The 18,045-nt window shown below is 42.9% G+C and overlaps 1 protein-coding gene across 2 annotated transcripts in view; it reads left to right on the forward strand.

Annotated features, from left to right (window-relative positions):
- LOC137439041 (uncharacterized) overlaps positions 1–18,045 on the forward strand; it is an 86,070-nt gene that overhangs the window by 43,504 nt on the left and 24,521 nt on the right. For both annotated transcript variants that reach the window (XM_068134649.2, XM_068134650.2), the window contains exons 14-18: positions 428–481; positions 10,967–11,038; positions 11,344–11,379; positions 14,530–14,574; positions 14,724–14,756. In XM_068134649.2, coding sequence (XP_067990750.2) covers positions 428–481; positions 10,967–11,038; positions 11,344–11,379; positions 14,530–14,574; positions 14,724–14,756 — 240 coding nt within the window. The remainder of the gene's footprint in view (positions 1–427; positions 482–10,966; positions 11,039–11,343; positions 11,380–14,529; positions 14,575–14,723; positions 14,757–18,045) is intronic.

Genomic DNA, 18,045 nt, shown 5'->3' on the forward strand with positions numbered 1-18,045 from the left:
GTCACACACCCAACCTCTCCTTCGACCAGATTCTGTCCAAATTGGTCCTCAACCTTTTGAGATATCCTGTTCACAAACAGACAAACAGACATGGGTGAAAGCATAACCTCCATCCACCTTTGGTGGCAGGGGTAACTAGATGGAGCAGTCAGAGATTGCAGACCTTCACCAGGACTTGTTATGTGTAGTTTTGTGTTTTGTGTGGTTTTGTGTTTGGCTACTGGACTATGACTCACATAAGACTGTTGAATAATAATGTGGAGATGCAGGCACCAACTTGTATGGCAAAAAACAACTTCGCTTAAAAGTTTGATTTTAATATTAATATGTTCAAACTTTTCAAACTAAACCGATACAGTACTGCACAATGTGCTCATGACGTTAAATGATAAACCATTTAATTACGAATCATTGTAATTTTTTTCAGGGTGTTCCAGGGATTAAAGGAGCTGAAGGAAGCCAGGGAAGGCCAGGATCAAAGGTAGTCCAATTTTTACATATTTGCAGTTGTATGAAATGAGATATGGCAAAAGCTTCTTGTATGTCGAGTCTCATGCAAAGGTAAAACTGAATTAATCTTCACCTGATTGGCAATTTGTTTTTTCATCATCGAAGAGGAGAACGCTAAGCACAAATAATTTGGGAATACAGTGGAGGTTTTCCTCACCAACATCTTGTTTTACTCATTTTCATGCTACCCCAAAGTCCCTTGTGTATCCTTGTGATATGTTTTATGTAAAACGTTGCCGAGTGAACGCATTAGGTCTTTGACGTCATAATATGTCAAGATAGACATGTTTGCTTTGCAGCATCTTCAGCACGATATTTCGCTTCATCTATTGTGGGTGAAATGGTGAAAAATACTTTAACCACAAACTGCGGACAGCAAAACAACATGACATAACGTGGTTTGTTTAAGTGCTCACTTAAGTGCGATTATGGGAAATATTACCCATGTACGTACAAGACACAACAAGGAATGATCATTGGACATCGTGCACCAGAGGAGGTAAGATGGTATGAAGGGGATAGAGAGTTGGTTCAAAATGTTACAGGAAGAGGATAGCTGTTGGCACCCTAGGGTCATGGTTCTTTTGCTCTTTACCAACTAAAATGTATTCTTGTTACCTCCGTCCACCAAAGGTGGAAAATATTATGACCACCAAAGGTGGACGGAGGTTATGTTTTCATTTCTGTCTGTCTGTCTGTCTGTCTGTCTGTCTGTGAGCAGGATATCTCTAAAACTTGGTGGATGAATTGGTTAGGTGACAAGAATAAGCCAATTACATTCTGGTTCTAGTCTGGATGCTGATCCGGCCTATCAGTGGGATACAAAACAGAAATATGTTGACATATGATATGCCCTTGACATATCATGTGCCTTCGATATGGTCTGGCACCCCGCCCTGCTCTCCAAACTCTCCTCCTATGGTATCCATGGAAATCTCCAAGCATGGCTTGCGGACTTCCTCTCTAGTCATCGTCAACGTGTGGCCCTGAATGGGTTTCTCTCATCTCCCCTTCTTGTTCTGGTCTGGCTGGAGTTACTCAAGGGAGTGTTCTGGGCCCTGTGCTATTTCTGGTCTTCATCAATGATCTCTCAGACTCAATGGAAAATCCTCTCTAACTCTTTGCTGATGACTCCACTCTCTGCAGCTCCATTCCTCATATCTCAGATCGGCAGTCTGCAGCCTCCTCACCCTCTGCAGACCTGGACAAAATCACAGACTGGTCAAACAAGTGGAACATGTCTTTCAATCCTGACAAATCTCACACTCTTACTATGTCTCTCTTTAAGACCGACTGGAAAACCCTCCCATCTAGTTTATGAACAATCCTCTCCAAGAAGTTCAGTTCTGTCGCTCAAGCTTTTGGGTCTCACTATCTGCCATGATCTTTCTTAGGAAAACCACATTTCCAAGCTGGCCTCCAAAGCCAGTCGCCGACTGGGCATCCTCCGTCATGTGAAGTCCTTCCTTGGCACACCTGAGCTCCTCACCACATACAAGGCTTTCATCCGCAGCTCAATGGAATACTGCTCTCCCCTCTGGGCTGGTGCTCCTGCCTCACACCGAGCTCGTCTTCACGCTGTTGAGGCCAAAGCTTTCAGAATCATTGGAATCTCCTGCGATGAAGCTAACTCCGAGGGCCTTTCACTCACTCACCACAGGCAGGTTGGTGGTTTTTCTGTCTTCTACCGACTCCTATCCGGCCTTGCTCCCCCAGCTCTCTCTGTGCTCTGTCCCCCAAATATTCCAACAGGTCGCACACGATCTGCCAGCAACCCTCTTCTGGTGAAATTGCCAAAATCAAGAACCTCTGCTCACCTTCACTCTTTCATTCCTCTCTTCTCCCACCTCTGGAACAAACTCCCTCACTCTCTTCAATCCCACTCCTCCCTCCAGGTCTTTAAAACAGCTGTTCGCCACCATCTCTTATCATCCCCCATCCAAAACCTTGATCTCTTCTACCCCCGTTAATTCACCCCCAGATCCACTTTTTTGAAATACCAACTTCTTTCCTGGACGTTCTAGCAATGTCCATGTGTTTTATACCTCTCCCACCCACCCCCTGCCTTCCCATGCCTCCTCCCCCAAAGCCCTCTCCCCCCGACAGATCTTCCGATGTCCCTTTTCTCTGCTGTTGTACTTGTGTGCTTCCCTCTCTCTCCCCATCTTGTCTCCCGCTCCCTTTATTGTTTGTTTTGTGTGTCCGTTTTTTTTTGTGATTGATGTTAGCTCTTACACGAGCCTCGATCTTGTATACAAAAAAAACACAATCACAGGAGAATATTACACAAGACTCTTCCAAAAATTCCGGCAATCCATCAAGGACAAATGCTGAGGGATGTTGGCCTAAGGTGTGCTCATCTTCTCCACAGACCCTGATTCATGGCTGAAGCTTTGAGGAGAAGGATCACCCTCCCAAAATTAGCTCGACCTGGCCTTTGGTGATTAATATCTGGTTTAACACTTGAAGGCCTGCATGACCGCTAATTCACCAATGGCAGGGAACTGACTGTAGCAATCAAGACGAGGCTGAAGAAGTGATCTGAAATTTTATATTTATTTGCGGAGAAGTGGAATGAAGGCCAACTGAAGTGAGTGTATTGAAGTCAAGAAAGACAAACTGAGAGAAAAAATATATAAATATATATACTGTATATACAGTATTAATGTTGACGTCCAAATATCTCATTGACAGAATAACGTCGACTCTTATGAGTATCTCATTCAAATTACTTTTTTTTAACAACATTCACATCATGTGCCTTTGGAGCCAAACAGGACATTTCTCTATGCTTTTTTCTGGGTGCTGTAGTTATCGCGAAGAATATCATCTCACCTTCTTTCAAGTTGATCTGGAGAAAGCATTCGATAGGGTTCCACGCAAAGTATTGACATGGGCATTGAGGAAGTTAGGAGTGGAGGAATGGTTGATCAGAGTAGTGATGGCAATGTACAAAAGAGCGAGCACAGCTGTAAGGACTAAGGACGGGAACAGTGGTGAGTTTGAGGTGAAGGTGGGACTGCATCAGGGATCGGTACTAAGTCCACTACTATTTGTAGCTGTGATGGAGGTGATGGCTCAGAACGTAAAGGAGGGTTTACCGTGAGAGTTGTTGTATGCAGATGATCTGGTGTTGATTGCGGAAAGTATGGATGGACTGAAGGAAAAGATGAACAAGTGGAAGGAATGTATGGAGACAAAAGGTCTGAAGGTGAATATCGGAAAGACAAAGGTGATGGCAAGTGGTAAAGCATGTGGTGAGGTGGAAAGAACTGGGAAGTGGCCATGTGCTGTGTGCAGGAAAGGTGTCAGAGTGAACTCCATTCAATGTACAATGTGCGCTGAGTGGGTTCATAAAAAATGCAGTGGTCTGAGAGGGTCATTAACCAGTGTGGCAGCTACATTCAAATGTAAGGTGTGCACAGAGGGAGCTGCAGATGGAGGAAATGTTGAGTTGGATCTTCGAGACGGCGTGAAGCTGGAAGGTGTGAAAACATTTTGCTACCTCGGAGACATGCTGAATGGAGAAGGTGGATCAGACTCGGCAACGGTTGCTAGAGTGAGATGTGCATGGAAGAATTTTCGGGAACTGAGTGGCGTGCTGACTAGGAGGGGAGTGTCGTTGAAGCTGAAGGGAAAGGTGTATGCTGCATGTGTGAGAAGTGTTATGATTTATGGAAGCGAGACATGGGTAATGAACGTAGAGCAGCAACGAAGGCTGGAAAGGGTGGAAATGCGAATGGTTTGGTGGATGTGCGGAGTATCGTTGAGAGAGAGGAAGACAAATGATGAATTGTGAAAGATGATGGGAATAGAGCCTGTGATTGATGCTGTAAAGAGGAACAGGTTGAGATGGTTTGGTCATGTGTTGAGGAAGGATGAAAGTGACTGGTTGAGAAGAGTGATGGAAATGAATATAGAAGGAAGTAGAGGATGGGGAAGACCGAGAAAGACTTGGCTGAAGATGGTGGAAGAAGAAATGCGGGCAAGGGGGTCAACAAGGAGGGATGCAGAAAATAGGGCAAAATGGAGAAGATTGTCATGGGGACCGCAAGGCTAACCCCCGCTCTAGCAGGGAAAATGGCCTTAAAATGCATGTTGTTGTTTGTTGTCTTCTTTCAATTTTAACATAAAAACCAATAGATATTAGTTTTGAGCATGCAAATAACTAGATTGTGTATTGTATTAGGTGTTTGATTTGGTTCATGAGAAATCAAGATTAAGAGGGAAGGAGAGTAATGAGTAAGGAGGCAAGGAGTGTTGGGTGAGTGGGAGAGAAAGAAGATCAAGAAGATTGTGAGCAGATTGGAGTAATAGGAGAGGAGGGAAGGAGGAGGAGGAGTAGGAGGAGGCAGAGGAGAATGCCCATGGACAAAGTGCTTATGCCCTGCCTTGTTAATCCCGTTTGTTATCCCTGCACAATGAGCATGTTTGGTTATTTAATATCCCTGCACAATGAGCACACAGACAAAGACACACACACATATACACATGAAGAACCAAACTGTAAAACAAGAAGCACCAAATTGTCCACAGCATGATAGACTACAAAAAAAAACTTTTGATAATGTCCCACATCCATGGATGATAAAATGGATGTAATTGTACAAGATCAATCCCCAAATAATCAACCTGATGGAGAAAGCAATGGAGCTTTGGAATACCACATTGATATTGCAGCATTTGGAAGGAAAGATCAAAATACCAGGAGTGAAGATATGTCGAGGGAATCTTCCAGGGAGACAGCCTTTCACCCCTCCTGTTTTTCCTGGCCCTGTACCCACTGAGTAACCTGGGAGTATAAGAAGACCACCAATTATGTCACAAACAAATGCGCAAACCAATTACCAAAGAATACCTGCATATAATTCAGCTGATCCTGAAAACATACCTTTCTCTAATGAACAAAATCAATGCCATAAACGAACTTGCAATACCAATATTCCAGTACAGCTGCAGAATAACAAATTGGCCACAATCAGAAATAAATAAGCTGGATATCAAAACAAGGAAAGTCCCCACTATCCACAAAATGTTTTACAAAAATCAATGCATCCCTAGAATGTACTTGCCAAGACGAGAAGGATGTAGCGGCCTGATGGAACTCAACCAAGTGCACAGAATGACGACCGCAGGATTCGCTGAATACGTAAAAGTTGCAACAGGCTACTAAATCCAACTTGTGAGCAAACACGAAGACAATAAACCTGACAAGGTATCCATAACCCACCCAGGAAAAGAATTGGCAAAGTCAGGTGCCCATAGAAGATGACACACAATAAACCGAAACAATGAGTGCAGCCCTAACTCTTGCAAAAAAGATGAAAGAAAAATATAAAACGATATATCAACAGATATACACTGACAACTAGGAAAATGATAAAAGAGCAGGAATGTATAAAAAAAAGAAGAGTTGGACAGATTGGGAGTAGACAATGAAGGCTCTTTGGAAAGGCTAAGAAGAGGTCAGCTCACCTGGGATGGAGAACGAATTGTTATAAATGCCCAAGACCAAGGACACGACATCAATGGCTTTAAGAAAATGGCGTGACTGAGTCAATTGGACAAGTGCAGATGCTGCAAGGTAGAAACAGAAAGTATGAGCCACCTCCGATCAGGATGTAAAAAAACTCATGTCAGAGCAGCTGTACACCGAAAGGCACAACAAAGAATGTCGAGTAACCCACTGTCACATCTGCAAAAGTCTCAATATCCCAGTTCCAGAAAATTCATGGAAACATGAACCACAAAAGCAATCACTGAAAACAAGGAAGTAAAGCTCACGTGCGACCTAATTATCCCATCAAGTGTGAACATAGAAAACAAAGCATTGCGACCGCATATAGTACTGAGGTACAAAAAAAGAAATGAAGGCATTGCTAATTTTGCTAAGGCCAGTCCCCAGTGATTTGGCCTAAACAATGTAGAACTCAAGAAAATGACCAAATACCAATATCTCCAAAATGAGGTGAAAAGATCCTGGAAGCTGAAGAGCCCCGAAATTGTACCAGTGATTATTGGAGCAATGGGAATGATGAAGAAGAACCTTACAGAGATCTTAAAACCCATCCCTGAGAATATTACCACAAACGAACTGCAATTGGAAGCTGTCTGAGGCTCGGTGATGATCCTCAAAAGAGCCCTCGGAACAAAAGTTTGAGAATACGAAAACTTCACAAATTGCTCCATGAATTATGATCCCTTACTGAAAGGAGGTGGACACTTCGAGACACGGGAGGACTACGTTCCAACTTCTGAAACCCGCTTATGGAGACAACAACTAACGACACACATACACACTCACATACACTCACATACACCGAACTGAGAGTCAAGTAAATTCCCATTGTTTGCACCACACTTATTCACATAAGAGTGGAGATAGACTTGGACTAATTATGGTTAGGACAAGGGAGGGATCACGTAGTACATGCTAAAAGAAAATCTGCAGCTTGTTCAATTTGTATCTTTGGACATAAATCGATTGTGCACTCCAAAAAATCTTCAGGAACGAAGCCATGGATTAACCTACAAACCGGTCAAACAAGCGAGATACAAATTCTCAATCCAATCAAGCCCTGGAACGAATGAAACTCGTCAAAGCAGTAATTGTCTCTGGAATCCTCCCAAGCACGAGGATAATCACAGGCACGGCCTTTCCAACCAATTCAAAAAAGGTTGTGATGCCTCAACCTTTAACATCCTATTCACGACACATGGAGTTCAACCTTTGGGATGTCATCGATTTTAATTACATGTCATGTCACCAAATTTGGCTGCATGAAACAAATCCTTTTTATGTCATGCCACATTCATGTCATCATCTTGATGTGACGTAGCTCTCCGGGATGGCATCAATAACGAGAACGGCACTCAGTAGAGAGCATACCTCCGCCTGGTTGGCCATATCACTCAATGGTGAAGAATCACTGAAAAAATTCTACGAGCTGGATCCGAAACCGGATCTTCACCAAAATTGAATCGATTCTTCCTTGTCACACACACAACCTGTCCGACAAGTTTCGTCCAAATCCATCTATAACTTTTTGAGATATCCTGCTATGTATCGTTTTTGGCCCTATCTCCAAATCGGGAAGAATCACTTAATAAATTAAATAATTCTCATATCCGAATCCATATTCAGATCTTCACCAAAATCGAATCAAATCGTCCCTGTCAGACACACAAGCTGTCCAACAAGTTTCGTCCAAATCCATCCATAACTTTTTGAGATATCCTGCTATGTATAGTTTTTGGCCCGATCTCCCAATGCTGAAGAATCACTTCATAAATTAAATAATTCTCATATCCGAATCCATATTCAGATCTTCACCAAAATCGAATCGAATCGTCCTTGTTACACACTCAACCTCTCGACCAAACTTCGCCCAAATCCGTCCACATCTTTTTGAGATATCCAGCTATGTATCGTTTTTGGCCCAATATCTCGCAATGGTGAAGAATCACTTAGAAAATTATACTAGCCGGATCCAAATCCGGATCTTCACCAAAATCTCATCATTTCGTCCTTGTCACATACGCTACATCTCTGCCAAATTTCGTCCGAATCCGTCCACAACTTTTTGAGATATTTTGTTCACAAACAAACCGACAGACAGGCAAACACAGGGGTGAAAACAGGTAATTGTAATTAAAAAAAGGTACGAAGGTGAAGCCACAGGGGCAGCAACTTGTCCCTACCGATTGGTTTTCGCTGTGAGAGGTCTTTGGTTTGGTTGTGGTGGTTTAACATCTCGATCTTTCACATCTGAAGAGCTGTAATCCACCACGAGCATGTCAAATAAACATGTTCTGCTTTCTGTAGGAGGTAACTCGTTTAACTCTTCTTAACTAGTGAGAAAAAGGAAGGCTGCAATCAGCTGTTTTAGAAAGTTTGAAGTAAGGATGAGACTTCATTGTTAGCAGAAGGTGTAGGAGGATTTAAAAGTTTTGCGAAAGCGTTAAAATGCATTTCAAGTCGGAATGAGCGGAACCCAGATAATTTGACCTTTTGATAAATTTACACTTGATTAATTTGACAAGTTTGACAAGGGTCAAATTATCTGGGTTCCGCTCATTCCGACTTCTAATGCATTTTAACGCTTTAGCAAAACTTTTGAATGTTTGTTTTCTGTTTGTTTTATTTTTCAATTAACTCGTAGAAAAGCCTGTCAAATGACGGTTTGGAACAGTTTATTCGACAGTACAGCCTCATGAACGTGCCAAAGCCAAAGTCTTACGAATTTTTGTGTCTTCTTGGTCATTTGGGTCTTTAGGCTCCTTGGGGTCTTTTGGGTTTTCGGGGTCCTCGGGGCCTTTTGGGTACTCGGGGTCTTTTCGGTGTTTTTGGTTCCTGGTCTGACTAGTCTTTTGAGTCCACAGGATTTTAAAAATGTCTTCTGGGTCTTTGGGATAATTTCGGTCTTTTGGGTCTTCAGGGTCTTTTCAGTCTTTGGGTTATTTAAGGGTATTTTGGGTCTTCAGGGTCTTTTTGGTCCTTGGGTTCTTTAAGGATATTTTGGGTCTTTGGGGTATTTTCGGTCTTCGGGTTCTTTAAGGGTATTTTCGGTCTTCGGGTTCTTTAAGGGTATTTTGGGTCTTCGGGTTCTTTAAGGGTATTTTGGGTCTTCGGGGTCTTTTGGGTATTTGGGACCATTTGGGTCCTCGGGGTTGTTTGGGTCTGCAGGGTCTTTTGTGTCCTCAGGGCCTTTTCGGTTCTCGTAGTCATTTGGGTGCTCAGGGTGGTTTGGGTCTTTTTGGTCCTCCTGGTCTTTTAGGGTCCTCAGGGTCTTTTTGGTCCTCAGGGTCATTTGGTTCTTACTGGGAAGTGGGGGGACGTCTTTTGGGTCCTCTGGTTACTTTGGGTTAAGTCTTTCGGGTTACAATTGTGAGTGGTGTCAGGGTCAGCTGTCCAACCAATGGGTGAAGAGCGGACATACACACATAATCACAAACACTTGCTCCATTATATATACATATACAAGTGCTCCTGGCCACCACCAAACAGGTTCTGCACAGTGTCTGACAAATTTTAGACATCTTTTTGGAATTTTAATATAAATTATACGGGCTTACAGGATAGCCCAGATGTATGAGCACTCGCCTCTGAGCTCTCTCGCCTGGATTTGAAACAGCCCAGCTATAAAACTGTCATGTCGGTGTCTCGCAGGCAGGGCGAGGCATCAATGTGTCCATCGGATGGACATTCAAACTGGGTGTCTTGCTAGCAACAGTTGGAATTTAACAGAGTTATTGCCGGGACCCTGGCCAAATTCCAAATTCCTGCCCTGACTGACAAGCCTCCTACAATTTTGGGCAACACCACCCAAATTAACCCCTGCCTAGAAACTTCACTGGTAGCAGCAATGCTCAGTGAAGAGTATGGTCCATGTCTTATCTCATCATCAAACAAACTATTCTCCACAAAACCTCTAACAAGTAAGATCAAAGAGATGCAACAGCCTGTCTTTGGAACAGATGGAACAGAACAGAACAGCCACCTTCACTTCTTGTTCGAAAAGCATTGGCTGAGACATTTTAGGTCTGGTGTACAATGTCGGTTAGCAAAACAAAATAGAGATTAATGATGAGATTCTACACGGTTTCCACCACAACTTTGTGCCAGTGTGGTTACATAGGGAAACAAGAAAGAGCAATCGGAGATTGCAAACACTCGCCAGGATGTATTTTCAATGGTTTTTAAGGCTTTTGTGTTTAAACAAATATGGCGGCCGAACCACGTGACCGATGACGCCATCATTATTATTTTTTTCTCCACAAATTTATTCCTAGATTATGCTCAAGAAATTTTATCTTGATCGGATGAACTTTTGTACTTGTCGAATAATGACGTCATAATGGAGGCACCTATGACATCATCATTAACATATTGTATTCCCCATGGAGAGTTCTTTACAATGAGCCATGTCTCAATTTTTTTTATTCAGCTCTTTCAGGGATTTAGAGGTGCAAATCTTTTCGGTTTTTCCAAGATGGCGGCCGAACCACGTGACCTATGACGTCATAATCATTTAAAAATTATACAGGTGAAGTTGCACCGATGGTGAAAATTTCCTGTCAATCGGACCAACGGTCGCAGAGAAAATCATATTTATTCTGTGCGGATAAACAAACAGAGACAAACAGACAGACAAACAGACAGACAAACAGACAGTTACGTTTTGTATCCCACTGATAGGCCGGATCTGCATCTGGATCATTCATCCTCGTCACACACCCAAACTGTCCACCAAGTGTCGTCTGAATTTGTCCATAACTTTTTGAGATCTCCTGCTCACAACACAAATAGGTGTGACAACATAATCTCCGACAACTTTCGGTGGCGTAGGTGGCGAAGGTAACAACGACAGCAGCACAACGTTTATACATTGCAAAGTGATGATGGTGTGAGTGTTGTGTTTGAAGATTTATGGATCATTGCTTATGACATTTACAGGGGCGACCTGGGCACTGGGGCATCGTTGGCCTTTCAGGGCCTCCAGGCTGGATTGGGAGCAAAGGCAGCAAGGTAAGACCAACCATGCTCACAAACATCTTGTTTTGAACCTCGATATAAAATATAACTGAACATTACATTTCCTGAATGGTAGTTTTCACCAAATGTTACATTTAATCGTAACAGCTCAGTTACCTGGCATATGCATTCAAGACCACGAGGCAATTTTGATTGGATCAATGCCAATTAAATAATCTATTCTAAACATCAATGACAAAATGCATCCATTTCATTGGCTGACATAATAGACTTAACATGTGGTTACATATTTTCTGAGATTCCTTGTCTGGACTTATTGTGGAATTATGTCTGCTCAGGGATCACGAGGACTAAATGGAGACAAAGGAATGAGAGTAAGTGATCGTGGTGTATTCATAATTTTTCTGATCATGCACCTTGTCGATCTCCATGCTACCCTCGTACATGATTAACTACAGAGTTCATAGAATGTCTTACCCCACACAGTGTTGCTAAATATAATCGACCATATAAAACAACATGTCTGTTTATGTGTTTGTACAGATGTCTGTCCCCCTTCACAAGGACGTGAGTCTGGTTTTAAATGCCGATCTTTTAACACGAATGTGCGTTCACTAAGGTCTATTTTTCAGGATAAAACAAACTCCAAAAACATTTTCCATAAAAGAGTAATTATGTCTCGTATACTGGAAATGTAGACGGTGGCTTGCAAACCGAGCCTCAAGGGCGGTGTACAGAAGCGTTTAAAAAGAATAACAACAAATAAAAGCAGCAGAGGAAAAAAACTAAAAAAACATTTTCCATAAAAGAGTAATTATGTATCTTATACTGGAATTGTAGATGGTGGCTTGCAAACCGAGCCACAAGAGTGGTGTACAGAAGCGTTAAAAAAAAAAAACAATAAATAAAAGCAGCAGAGAGGAAAAAAACTCAAAAAACATTTTCCATAAAAGAGTAATTATGTATCTTATACTGGAATTGTAGATGGTGGCTTGCAAACCGAGCCACAAGAGTGGTGTACAGAAGCGTTAAAAAAAACAAACAATAAATAAAAGCAGCAGAGAGGAAAAAAACTCAAAAAACATTTTCCATAAAAGAGTAATTATGTATCTTACACTGGAAATGTAGACGGTGGCTTGAAAACCGAGCCTCAGGGGCGGTGTACAGAAGCGTTTAAAACAAACAAACAAATAAAAGCAGCAGGGAGGAAAAAAACTCAAAAAACATTTTCCATAAAAGAGTAATTATGTCTCTTATACTGGAATTGTAGATGGTGGCTTGCAAACCGAGCTTCAAAGGCGGTGTACAGAAGCGTTTAAAACAAACAAACAAATAAAAGCAGCAGAGAGGAAAAAAACTCAAAAAACCTGTTCCATAAAAGAGTAATTATGTATCTTATACTGGAATTGTAGACGGTGGCTTGCAAACCGAGCCTCAAGGGCGGTGTACAGAAGCGTTTAAAAAGAATAACAATAAATAAAAGCAGCAGAGAGGAAAAAAACTCAAAAAACATTTTCCATAAAAGAGTAATTATGTCTCTTACACTGGAAATGTAGACGGTGGCTTGCAAACCGAGCCTCAAGGGCGGTGTACAGAAGCGTTTAAAAAACAAATAAAAGCAGCAGGGAGGAAAAAAACTCAAAAAACATTTTCCATAAAAGAGTAATTATGTCTCTTACACTGGAAATGTAGACGGTGGCTTGCAAACCGAGCCTCAAGGGCGGTGTACAGAAGCGTTAAAAAAACAAATAAAAGCAGCAGGGAGGAAAAAAACTCAAAAAACATTTTCCATAAAAGAGTAATTATGTCTCTTACACTGGAAATGTAGACGGTGGCTTGCAAACCGAGCCTCAAGGGCGGTGTACAGAAGCGTTTAAAAAACAAATAAAAGCAGCAGGGAGGAAAAAAAACTCAAAAAACATGTTCTACAAGAGAGTAATTATTTATCTTATACTGGAATTGTAGACGGTGGCTTGCAAAACGAGCCTCGAGGGCGGTGTACAGAAACGTAAAAAAAAAATAACTAAATAAAAGCAGCAGGGAGGTGAAATTCGCTGCACATGATGTGCAAAGCATGCAGAGTTAAATGAGTAATTATCAACATACATATGATATCTAATAAATATAAAAGATATAAGCACACGTCACACTAGGCCGAGGCTTCAGACTTTGGCACGCTCACGAGGCTGCACCATCGAATAAACTGTTCCAACCCGTCATTTCTGATGGACTTTTTACGATTAGATATATAACGAAAGGAAAAATACAATGCAACAATAAGTGGGCGTGGTCTACATTCGGAAAATTTGATTGGTTGCAATGACATACATTGCTGTAATATTTTGTCTAAGTACCGCTGAATGGAAGAGTTTTGAAAGTTGCAAAAAGGTGATTTGTGTTGTACAGTGTTCAAGCATATAATTAAATTGAAATAATATGGAGACATTTATGGTTGGGGGAAAACAAAAATTTGGAAGTTTACCGCCGTTGATGCAGCGTCTTATACACCACCCTATCTAACACGTTATATTAGTTATTCGTGCATGGCATTGGTGTGCTTTACAACATCCTTAAAAACAGTATGTTTCCTGTTTGGAATGATTTTAAATTTAGTTTCCCAGACAGACAGACAGACTTTTTTTTGTATCACACTCCTGTCTGCGCATGTGCGATCGGGACGAATTCAGATGCAGGTTCATTTTCTGATTTGTGTTCAAAATATAACTTTTTTTTTTTTTTTTTTTTTTTGTATACAGAGTCGAGGCTCGTGAAAGAGCTAACATTTATCAAACAAACAAATCAAACAAACAAGCAAACAAAGTACATAAAAAGGGGAGCGGTCGACAAGATGGGGAGAGAAGGGGAGGAAGCACACAGACACAACATTTGAGAGCAGGGACATCGGGAGATGTGTGGGAGGGAGAGGGCCTAGGGGGAGGCAGGATAGGCATAAAACGCAAGGACACCAAGGACTTCCAGGAAAGAAGTCGGTATTTCAAAAAAGTGGATTTGGGGTGAAATTAGCGGGGGTAGAAAAGATCAAGGTTTTGGATTGGGGAAGATAAGAGATGGTTCAATTTGAAATTGAGATTACAACTGACGATTTTAGACAGACAGACAGATAGAAGTGAACCAATTGGTTAACCGCGCTTTTCACTTCACGCAAGCCGGGTAACCACAAATCCATCTGTGCATACCTTGTGCTTGTAACACCTGTAGGATACTCGAGTCAGACACTCCTGCGACTACAAACCTGTGACTCGAACAAGCAATTGGAAAGCGAATTGCACATTTTGAAATATAATCTCAATAGAGTAAAGTAAATAAAAGGAAAAATAAAGAGATTGATATGAGAGAAAAGGTACGTGGCAAGATGACGTCATTGTTCGGTTAGCCGTTAGCGTAAGAAAAAAAAGAAAGTGACTTTCGATTGGACCCGAGGTTCGACTCCAGGTTTGACTCTCACGAGAGAAGCTGAAAAGTGATGTTCTCTGGCAATGAAGACGTTTTGTTGTGTCTCACAGGGTCTGCTGGGAAATCGAGGGGTGAAAGGTCGAAAGGGTTCCATGGTAAGTAAAAAGCAACATCCATCACTTTTTACCCAATTCCTGCCGACAAAGTGTCTTGAAATAGCAAACTCATGCATTCTGTTCATGTAATTCATTGGTAATGACGATGTGGAAAATTGACGTCACAATGATGTACCGTGTTTCTACAGGGAATCCGGAGTCAGGGAGGAGACAAAGGAGAGGTGAGAGTAGTGTTTATATTGTCACTAGAGTGTGTGTAAATGGCGATGTGAGTTTGAAACAGCATTAAGAATGGAACCACTAACTCCGGGGGCCTTTCACTTACTCACCGCAGGCAGGTTGGTGGTCTTTCTGTCTTCTACCGACTCCTCTCCGGCCTTGCTCCCCCAGCTCTCTCTGGGCTCTATCCCCCAAATATTCCTACAGGTCGCACAAGATCTGCCAGCAACCCTCTTAAGGTTAAACTGCCAAAATCAAGACTCTCTGCTCACCTTCACTCCTTCATTCCTCTTTTCTCCCGTCTTTGGAACAAACTCCCTCACTCTCTTCAATCCCACTCCTCCCTCCAGGTCTTTAAAACAGCTGTTCACCACAATCTCTTATCTTCCCCCATCCCCCATCCAAAACCTTGATCTTTTCTACCCCCGTTAATTTCACCCCAAATCCACTTTTTTGAAATACCAACTTCTTTCCTGGAAGTGCTTGCAGTGTCCTTGTGTTTATACTTCAACCTTCCTATGCCTCCTCCCCCCAAGCCCTCTCCCTCCCACAGATCTCCCAATGTCCCTGCTCTCAAATGTTGTGTTTGTGCTTCCCCTTCTTTCCCCATCTTATCTACCGCTCCCTTTATTATATGTTTTATGTGTCCGTTTGATTTTTCGTGTGATAAATGTTAGCTCTTACACGAGCCTCGATGTTGTATACAATTTTTTTTTTTTAAACCACCTTCGGAGGCCATTTTTCCCCGCCGAGCTTTTTCGGGCACCATGGTCCCCTTTTTGAAGCAATGTTTCATGGCCGGATACTCTTCCTGCCACCAACCCTGTTAATTACCTCTTTCAGGACACAGGGAATTACCAGCAAAGCTGGTGCTCAATTTGCCGACCTAGGAAGGATGACAGGCTGAGTCAACCCCCCTGGCGTTAATTCAGCGATCGAGCGGGATTCAAACCCAGGATCCTAGGATCCCAAGCCGGCACCCTAACCACTAAGCCAACACCAGGCTATGAAAAATGGGAAAAGACTAAATCATATATACATATATTTACTGTATTATATTTACAGTCATATATTTACTGTTTTATATTTACTGTCATATATTTACTGTTTTATATTTACAGTCATATATTTACTGTATTATATTTACAGTCATATATTTACTGTTTTATATCTACTGTCATATATTTACTGTCATATATTTACTGTCATATATTTAATGTATTATATTTAATGTATTATATTTACTGTATTATATTTACTGTATTATATTTACTGTATTATATTTACTGTATTATATTTACTGTATTATAATTACTGTATTATATTTACTGTATTATATTTAAAGTATTATATTTACTGTATTATATTTACTGTATTATATTTAATGTATTATATTTAATGTATTATATTTACTGTATTATATTTACTGTATTATATTTACTGTATTATATTTACTGTATTATATTGTTACGGACACGACTTATTAAGATGTTATGCTGGGCCGAGCGGAATGGCCGCCGTGTTCGCACAAGTTACCCGATTATACTCGAACGTTGGCCGAATCGCGCTACGCTAGATCAATGAAGGAAAGGACACAACGGCTGGGTTAAATGACACGACACCAGGGGTACAGTTCTCAAGACCTCCGGAGGAGGATATAATATGGGATATGCAGAACGTTTAGATTACACGGCACAAGAGGTACAGCACAGAAAGGTGGGCACTTATACACGGTCTTATCTTAGCCCCGACAGACCACAGACAAACGGGACAAGACTGACTCACACAGGGATTGATGGCAAGGAGGGGCAGGTAGTCGATGGCTCAAGGTGCACCTTGGCTCAGGGGCAGAATCAACCCGGTCCGGTCCAGAGATGCGGGAGGTATCTCTCAGCGCTAGGAGGTGACGTCCTTTCTCCTTCGTAGCTGAGGCGCATCTGACGTCACCTCCGTCTTCCTGCGCATGTCCAGCGGGGAGTGACACGCCCTCGGCTCGTTAGCTCCGCCCCAGATGGAATTGGTCCGCCGCTTCTTATTGGGTGCGGGGGGTTACCGGGCTCCGCCCTTGACGAGGAGCTGACAGTGAGCCCCTGCGTGGTAACCCCGTCGGAGCACATGTTCAATGGCGGCTAACCAAGCCGGAGTGAGGACGCACACTCCCCGCGCCGCCGCCGCTCCGCCGCCGCTGTTGTTGTTGTTGGTGTTGTTGTTCCATGAGGAAGAGATGCGGGGAGGTATTGGGAGGTCCTAAACTTACTAATGGTGCCATACAATCACATTCTGGTGCAACGAAGAGTCAGAATTAATGGAAACGAGTCCTTAACTGACATAGACTAAGAATAACTAGCAAGATGTCCTATAGTTGTCTACGTGAGATGCGGTGAACCTGGGCACGACATTTAATGGGGGAAAAAGGGGAAGGTCGGGGCTACAGAGTGTTGTTTACAGACAATGGGACTAGGGAATGGGGGATTGGGGATAGTTGGGGAGTATTGGGGAAATAGGGGAATATTTACAAGCGGATATGGATGGAGGCCAAATCCCATATCCGCAACAATATTTACTGTATTATATTTAATGTATTATATTTACTGTATTATATTTACTGTATGATATTTACTGTATTATATTTACTGTATTATGATTGCAGAAGAGGGTAGAGATGGGAGGTGCAGGTTGGGGTAAGAGGGTGTAAGGTGGTTAAGGTGGTTAGGGGGGTGAGGGGACGAGGAGGGTGGAGAGTGGTAGGTGGTTAGGGGGGTGAGGGGACGAGGAGGGTGGAGAGTGGTAGGTGGTTAGGGGGGTGCGGGGACGAGGAGGGTGGAGAGTGGTATGTGGTTAGGGGGGTGAGGGACGAGGAGGATGGAGAGTGGTAGGTGGTTAGGGGGGTGAGGGGACGAGGAGGATGGAGAGTGGTAGGTGGTTAGGGGGGTGAGGGGACACGGAGGGTGAAGAGTGGTCGGTGGTTAGGGGGGTGAGGGGACGAGGAGGGTGGAGGGTGGTAGGTGGTTAGGGGGGTGAGCAGACGAGGAGGATGGAGAGTGGTCGGTGGTTAGGGGGGTGAGGGGACGAGGAGGGTGGAGAGTGGTCGGTGGTTAGGGGGGTGAGGGGACGAGGAGGATGGAGAGTGGTCGGTGGTTAGGGGGGTGAGGGGACGAGGAGGGTGGAGAGTGGTCGGTGGTTAGGGGGGTGAGGGGACGAGGAGGATGGAGAGTGGTCGGTGGTTCGGGGGGTGAGGGGACGAGGAGGATGGAGAGTGGTCGGTGGTTAGGGGGGTGAGGGGACGAGGAG

This window comes from Myxine glutinosa, chromosome 13 (assembly GCF_964187855.1).
Source record: "Myxine glutinosa chromosome 13, kmMyxGlut1.1, whole genome shotgun sequence".
Classification (NCBI taxonomy): domain Eukaryota; kingdom Metazoa; phylum Chordata; class Myxini; order Myxiniformes; family Myxinidae; genus Myxine; species Myxine glutinosa.